An 8,099-nucleotide genomic window follows, 5' to 3' on the forward strand; every position below is an offset into this window, starting at 1 on the left:
TCCCATGGATTAGTGAGTAGCTAATATTGTTCCTCTTTTCAAGAAGGGAAATAGGGATATTCTAGAAAATTATAAACCAGTGAATCTCACATTGGTGGTTGGGAAGCTATTGGAGAGAATTCTTACACACATTTCTTACATTCCTAATGAAATTCTTATATTCCTGATGAAGGACTTATCCCAAAATGTTGACTCTCCTGCTCCTCAGATGTTACCTTACCTGCTGTGCCTTTTCCAGTGCCACAATTTTCGACTCTCCAGCATCTGCAGTCCTCACTTTTTCTTTACGCGCATTTGGAAAATATGGCCTAATTCAGGAGAGTCCCTAATTAGGCCATGCTTTGTACAGGCTGGATCCTGCCTTACTAATTTGATTGAATTTTGAAGTGATGAAAATGATTGATAAGGGTAGAGCAGTTGATGTTGTCTAAATGGATCTTGGTAAGGCTTTCGACAAGGTCCCTCATGGTAGGCTCATCCAGAAGATTAAGACTCATGGGATCCACGGTGACTTGGTTGCTTGGATTCAGAATTAGCTTGCCCATAGAAGGCAGAGGGTAGTGGTGGATAGTGTTTTTTTCTGGCTGGAGGTCCGTGACTAGTGGGATCTGTACCGAGACCTCTGCTGTTTGTGATATATTTAAATGACTTGAATGAAAATGGGTAGGATAGTAAGTTTACAGATGATAGAAAGATCGGTGCAGTTGTGGATAGTGTAGAAGTTTGTCAAAGGATACAGCAGAATATATATCAGTTGCAGATACGGGCAGAGAAATGGCAGATGGAGTTTAATCTGGGTAAGTGTGAGGTCAAATGCTAAGGAAAAGTATGCAGTTAATGGCAGGATCCTGAACAGCATTGATGTACAGAGGGATCTTGGGTTCAAGTCTATAACTCTCCGAAAGTGGGCACGCTAGTAGATAGGTGGTAAAGAAGGTGTATGGCATGTTTGCCTTTATTGGTTGGGGAACTGAATATGAGAGTCAGGATGTCATGGTGCAGTTTTATAAGACTTTGGTGAGGCCACAGTTAGAGTACTGCATTCAATTCTGGTCATCACATTACAGGAAGGATGTGGAAGCTTTGGAGAGGGTGTCAAAAAGGTTTATCAGGATGCTGCCTAGATTAGAGGGTATGAGCTATTAAGAGAGGCTACAAAAACACGGGTTGTTTTCTCTGGAGTGGCAGATGCTAAGGGGAGACTTGAGCGAGGTCTATAAAATTATGAGATGCATAGATAGGGTTGACAGTCAGAATCTTTTTCCCAGAGTTGAAATGTCTAATACAAGGAGGCATGCATTTAAGGTGGAGGGGGCAAGTTCAAAGGAGATGTGAAAGGCAGGTTTTTGTTACCACAGAGAGTGGTGGGAGTGTGGAAAACACTGGGAAGGGGAGGGCTGGTGTAGACATATAGATAAGTATATGAATATGCAAGGAATGGAGGGATATGGACAAAGGGCAGACAGAAGGGATTTGTTTAATTTGTCATCACGTTCGGTAAAACATCGTGGGCTAACAACTCATTCCTGTACCGTACAGTTCTCTGTTCTAGGAGAACAAAGGAATCCAATTTACCCTAAATGCAGAAATTTTGGAGTCACACACAGATTCGAAATAAGAAGTGTCATATTAATTCTTCTCATGGTTAGTGATAAATAAAATCATGATTTGTTAACTAAAGAATACCAGGTTAAATTGGCTCATTGTAAAACATTGAGGCTTCATTGAGGTCTGGGAAAAGCAGTATCCATAAGGGAAGGGATCGTTTCTCAGGTGCAACCAACTGAGTGGGTGGGTGAACCAATTCATCCCTGGAATTTAACAGTTTGGGAATCCTCGGGTTGTAGCAACTTATTCAAGGAGTCATGATTGCAGCAATCTCCAGAACTGAGAGAGGCAGTCGTTGTCAAAACACCCTGCCTCTTCCCAATCGACACCCATTGATGATCCTGACCTCCTGCTCCTTTGAGTGTTCATCTCTCAGAATGTGTGACCCGTACATTTGGCAGGAACCTTCACTGCTCCTCAAACTCTCCAGTCTTGAACCTGGGTTTGGGTTGGTGCTGATTCTAACTTGCCCATTCCTGCTCAAACACTCCACCAAACGTGGTCTCCCAGGCCCCTTCTCAAATGGAACTAATCTCAAATGGAAAAGCTTTATTTTTTCTCCTAGACTTTAATTAATACCTTGTTTAAACAATTAATTTTAATGAATGCCTCTAGCCTTGATCTGTATTGATAAGAGTTTATTAAATGGCTAAGAACTTTTTGTTTTATTTTCTGGTGTCCTAATTGAAACCTATGTGGTACTTTGAGAAAGAATTAGAGAGAGATCGTCAATAACCAAACAATTATTTTTCAGTGGATCTCTTACTTTGATTTATTATTCTTTTCCTGATTGTCAACAATCCTCTGTTGATTACCCGTGTTGCCCACACGATTCCATTTCCTCCTTCACTTGAGATACGTCTGCACCCCTCAATAGCTCCTCACATTATACACTTTATCCCCACACATCTCAATTTACCTCCCCTCCCCTTGATTTAGCTGCACACCCCTCAATTTAAACTCCCACCTCTTAATTTACCCCATACTCATCAGCTTACCCCCATATGAATTGATTTACTCCCCACACTACTCAATTTACCCATCCACTTGATTTACTCCACTTGATGTTACACAAATTTACACTTCCCCCAGATTTTATCGCCACTGCTCCATTTGATCCGTTCAGCACTTGGCACCATGGCACCATTTAACCTTCATGTACTTCTGCTTGGTTTAACTCCTCTCATTCCACACCCTCTGCACTTACCTGTACTTCACTTCCCTCCTCCATTTAAACCTCTGGTCCATTTAAGATGGTCTACTCCTACCTGCTCCATTAAGCCCATATTACACATTAATCATCACCTAACAGTTCCTTTATTCCAATCACTCTAATGATCTACAATGGCTCTAAATCCACACACAGATATCCCCAACTGGTCATATTATTGGTCTCTCCACGGTTACGCAGCCTCTGCCATTGCTCTACTTACTGACACAAAATTAGCTCCAGGATTCACTGACATTTGGTTCAGTCTCGGTGGTGGAGCATGGTTCAGTCTCGGTGATGGATTGTGGCTCAGTCTCGGTGGTGGGGCGTGGTTCAGTCTCGGTGATGGATTGTGGCTCAGTCTCGGTGGTGGGGCGTGGTTCAGTCTCGGTGATGGATTGTGGCTCAGTCTCGGTGGTGGGGCGTGGTTCAGTCTCGGTGATGGATTGTGGCTCAGTCTCGGTGGTGGGGCGTGGTTCAGTCTCGGTGATGGATTGTGGCTCAGTCTCGGTGGTGGGGCGTGGTTCAGTCTCGGTGATGGATTGTGGCTCAGTCTCGGTGGTGGGGCGTGGTTCAGTCTCGGTGATGGATTGTGGCTCAGTCTCGGTGGTGGGGCGTGGTTCAGTCTCGGTGATGGATTGTGGCTCAGTCTCGGTGGTGGGGCGTGGTTCAGTCTCGGTGATGGATTGTGGCTCAGTCTCGGTGGTGGGGCGTGGTTCAGTCTCGGTGATGGATTGTGGCTCAGTCTCGGTGGTGGGGCGTGGTTCAGTCTCGGTGATGGATTGTGGCTCAGTCTCGGTGGTGGGGCGTGGTTCAGTCTCGGTGATGGATTGTGGCTCAGTCTCGGTGGTGGGGCGTGGTTCAGTCTCGGTGATGGATTGTGGCTCAGTCTCGGTGGTGGGGCGTGGTTCAGTCTCGGTGATGGATTGTGGCTCAGTCTCGGTGGTGGGGCGTGGTTCAGTCTCGGTGATGGATTGTGGCTCAGTCTCGGTGGTGGGGCGTGGTTCAGTCTCGGTGATGGATTGTGGCTCAGTCTCGGTGGTGGGGCGTGGTTCAGTCTCGGTGATGGATTGTGGCTCAGTCTCGGTGGTGGGGCGTGGTTCAGTCTCGGTGATGGATTGTGGCTCAGTCTCGGGTGTGGTTCAGTCTCGGTGGTGGAGTGTGGTTCAGTCTCGGTGGTGGGATGTGGTTCAGTCTCGGTGGTGGGGTGTGGTTCAGTTTCGGTGGTGGACTGTGGCTCAGTCTCAGTGGTGGGGTGTGGTTCAGTCTTGGTGGTGGAATGTGGCCCAGTCTCGGTGATGGACTGTGGTTGAGTCTTGGTGGAGTGTGGCTCAGTCTCGGTGGTGGAATGTGGTTTAGTCTCGGTAATGGAGTGTGGTTGAGTCTTGGTGGAGTGTGGTTCAGTCTCGGTGGTGGGGTGTGGTTCAGTCTCGGTGGTGGAATGTGGTTCAGTCTTGGTGAAGGAATGTGGCTCAGTCTCGGTGGTGGAGTGTGGTTCAGTCTTGGTGGTGGAGTGTGGCTCAGTCTCAGTGGTGGAGTGTTGCTCAGTCTCGGTGATGGACTGTGGCTTAGTCTCGGTGGTGGGGTGTGGTTCAGTCTCGATGGTGGAGTGTGGTTCAGTCTCGGTGGTGGAGTGTGGTTCAGTCTCGGTGGTGGAGTGTGGTTCAGTCTCAGTGGTGGGGTGTGGCTCAGTCTCGGTGGTCGGGTTTGGTTCAGTCTCGTTGATGGACTGTGGCTCAGTCTCGGTGGTGGAGTGTGGTTCAGTCTCGGTGGTGGGGTGTGGTTCAGTCTCGGTGGTGGAGTGTGGTTCAGTCTCGGTGGTGGGGTGTGGCTCAGTCTCGGTGGTCGGGTTTGGTTCAGTCTCGGTGATGGACTGTGGTTCAGTCTCGGTGATGGACTGTGGCTCAGTCTCGGTGGTGGAGTGAGGCTCAGTCTCGGTGGTGGAGTGTGGCTCAGTCTCGGTGGTGGAGTGTGGCTCAGTCTCGGTGGTGGAGTGAGGCTCAGTCTCGGTGGTGGGGTTTGGTTTAGTCTCGGTGGTGGAGTATGTTACAGTCTCAGTGGTGGGGTGTGGTTCAGTCTCGGTGGTGGAGTGTGGCTCAGTCTCAGTGGTGGGGTGTGGTTCAGTCTCGGTGGTGGAGTATGTTACAGTCTCAGTGGTGGAGTGTGGCTCAGTCTCGGTGGTGGTCTTGGTGGTGGAGTGTGGCTCAGTCTCGGTGGTGGGGTGTGGCTCACTCTCGGTGGTGGGGTGTGGTTCAGTCTCGGTGGTGGAGTGTGGCTCAGTCTCAGTGATGGAGTATGGTTCAGTCTAGGTGGTGGAGTGTGGCTCAGTCTCGGTGGTGGAGTGTGGCTCAGTCTCGGTGGTGGAGTATGGTTCAGTTTCGGTGATGGACTGTGGCTCAGTCTCAGTGGTGGGGTGTGATTCAGTCTCAGTGGTGGAGGGTGGTTCAGTCTCGGTGCTGGACTGTGGCTCCGTCTCAGTGGAAGCCTGTAGTTTAGTGTTGTTGGGAAACATGGTGCAGCAGCATGAAAATGGGGACAGACAATACAATTATTCAGAATGTGCCTGTGCTGTAAAATTGACATTGTCCTCATTGGCCAGTGTTAGCCAGATTAAGGCCACAGTGGTATCTACATCCCCAGTGAGACTGCATGCAAGAGCTGTGTGATATATGTTCTCCAGTTCGAATTGTATGTTCCATTGTTTTCATTGCTGAAATTATTTTGATGCTTTAAATTGCTTCCAGTTCTAAAACACAGAACACTGCACAGGGACAGACCCTTTGGTGGCACCATGCCCACAGCAATCTTGATGTCATTCTAAACTAATCCCAACTGCCTACACATAGTCTGCATCCCTCTAGTCCCTGCCTGTTCATGTGTCTGTCTAGCTGCCTTGCAAATATTGCTAACATAGCTGCTTCTGCCACCTCCCTTGTAGCACATTCCAGGCACCTACCACCCTCTGTGGAAAAAAAATTTGTTTTGCACATTTCATTTAAACTTTCTCTCTCTCACCATAAACCTATCCTCCCTAATATTTGATATTTCCACCCTCGAAGAAAGATTTCGACTATCTACCATCGACTATCCATGCTTCTCATAATTAAATGTACTTCTATCAAGTCACCCCTCGACCTTTGACGCTGTCACAAAAATATACCAAGTGTGTTCAACCTCTCCTTACAACTAATCGAGGCAACACCCTGGTAAAATTCTTTTGCTGCCATTTACTGCATAACTTCCTCTTGCACTTGACCTCCCAAAATGCTACACCTCACACTAGTCCAGATTAAACAACATCTGCCATTTCTCCATCCAACTTTCTAACTGATCTGTTTCTGCTGTATCCTTTGACAAGCTTCCTCCCTAGCCACAACTCCTCCAATTTTCATGTCATCTATCACCTACATTTGTATCCACATCATTTATCTATATTACAAACAACAAAGGTCCCAGCACTGATACTGGTGGAACATATAACAGACCTCCAGTCAGAAACAAACACTCCTCCACAACAACCCTCTGTGTTCTATGACCAAGCAAATTTTGCATCCAACTAACCAACATGTGACTTAATATTCTGGACCAGCCTACCATCAGTGATCACATCAAATGCATTAGTAAAGTCCACGGAGATAACATCCACTAAACTGTCCTCATCAATCACTTCCTCAAAAACATTCAATCAAATTGTAAGACAGGACCTCCCCCACATCAATGCTGCCTGACGATGCTGCCTGACCTGCTGTGCTGTTCCAGCAATAAAGTTTCAACTCCCCCACATCAAGCCATGCTGACTATCCCTCATAATTCCATTCTTTTCCAAATACAAGTCAATCCTGAATGTAAGAATCTGCTCTAAAGATTTCCTTCCCATTGATGTATGGCTGACTGGCCTATAATTTCCTGGATTGTTGCCTTTGCCTTTCTCAGGTAAATGAATAGACATTGTTTATTTATCAGTCTTCTGGGACCTCTCCTGTGGCTAAAAGAATACAAAGGTCTCTGTCAAGGCCCCAGCAAACTCCATTGCTTCCTTCAGTATCCTGGGTTAGAACCTATTAAACCATGAGGACTTATCTACCTTAATGTTTTTCAAGACACCCAACCTCTCTTCCTCCTTAATATTGATATGCCTAGAACAAACCGCTCTCTAATCTTACTATCTTGCACGTCCTTCTTTTTGGTGCGAAATACTCATTAAGCACAACTTTTGAGAAGATTTGTAGCTCAGGTTGAGGTTCTAGATATAGGTTTGCTCGCTGAGTTGGAAGGTTCATTTTCAGACGTTTCGTCACCATACTAGGTGACATCCGTCCGGTGGCTCACTGAAGATGTTACCTAGTATGGTGACAAAACATCTGAAAATGAATCTTCCAGCTCATTAAGGACCTCACATCCTCTGCCTCCACACATAAATTCCCTCCTTTATCTTTGAGTGGACTGACCATTTCCCGAGGTACCCTCTTGCTCATAACTGTAACTGTTTTGTAAATCCCCTGTCCCAATGTTACACAAGGAGCATGCTGTGCTTTCTGCAAACTCTGCACTGTGGTCCACATGATTGTGCTGTTGGTTTGTAATTCAGAGCCACAATGGAGCTGGTTGACTGTTTGCTTGGAAAGTAGGTTGAGAGCAGCAGCAGTAACAACTTGTTCTTGCAGGCGCTAGGAGGAATGCAGATACCCAGGTGAATATGCATTGGTACACCAACGTACTTAACTCCTTGTAAAGCTGACATGGCATTCAGTTGGAGCTCAGATTGTTTCTTGGTTTTGGGTGGCAGCTAAGAATCAGGCATAACCACTATGGGTCTGGAGTCACGTGTGAGCCAGACCAGGACATTACTGAACCAAACAGGATTCACCAGTTTGACACAACTGAGCTAACTTTTTGTTTTAAATTTTAGATTTTCATTGAATTCAACTTCCATTTCCATTATGGTGGGATTTGAGCTCAAGATTATTAACCCAGGGTCTGGAGACTGAACCACCACATTAGCCATGTGCCACTGCCTCCCCACATCTGGCTGTGTTGCATTAACCCTGTTAATAAGCTTTGTTTACAATCTGAACAAATGTCTGAGCTGTAAAAGGATCACTTTAAGGGAAAGTTCAAATTCACTTGAGAACAGTGTTTTCAAATTCCCATCCTCTATATGCCAGAGACATCACTAAGATTCAAATCTTTAGAGGGTTTGATTGTCTTGGTTGGGCCTTAGCAGCGGAGGGTGCTGAAAGCACCTTACAACATTTCACAGGATCCTTGAAGTTTTGAGGAA

The 8,099-nt window shown here is 46.5% G+C and overlaps 1 protein-coding gene across 1 annotated transcript; it reads right to left on the reverse strand.

Annotated features, from left to right (window-relative positions):
• Positions 1-1,713: 1,713 nt before the first annotated feature.
• Positions 1,714-7,559, reverse strand: LOC122557530 (proteoglycan 4-like). Its single transcript, XM_043705276.1, has 2 exons — positions 7,362-7,559; positions 1,714-3,948 (listed from the first exon to the last, which is right to left on the reverse strand). Exons 1-2 carry the CDS (start codon positions 7,557-7,559, stop codon positions 3,052-3,054), a joined length of 1,095 nt encoding a protein of 364 aa, XP_043561211.1. The 3' UTR covers positions 1,714-3,051.
• Positions 7,560-8,099: the final 540 nt, after the last annotated feature.

The sequence above is a fragment of the Chiloscyllium plagiosum genome, chromosome 15, assembly GCF_004010195.1.
Source record: "Chiloscyllium plagiosum isolate BGI_BamShark_2017 chromosome 15, ASM401019v2, whole genome shotgun sequence".
NCBI lineage: Eukaryota > Metazoa > Chordata > Chondrichthyes > Orectolobiformes > Hemiscylliidae > Chiloscyllium > Chiloscyllium plagiosum.

What these genes read in the sequence shown, in the direction of transcription:
- LOC122557530 (XM_043705276.1), bottom strand. Translation starts at nt 7,559, where the DNA reads ATGTCAGCTTTACAAGGAGTTAAGTACGTTGGTGTACCAATGCATATT. An exon ending in CATGTGGACCACAGTGCAGA is followed by an intron (nt 3,949 to 7,361) that starts GTTTGCAGAAAG and finishes ACCACACCCGAG; the next exon opens with ACTGAGCCACAATCCATCAC.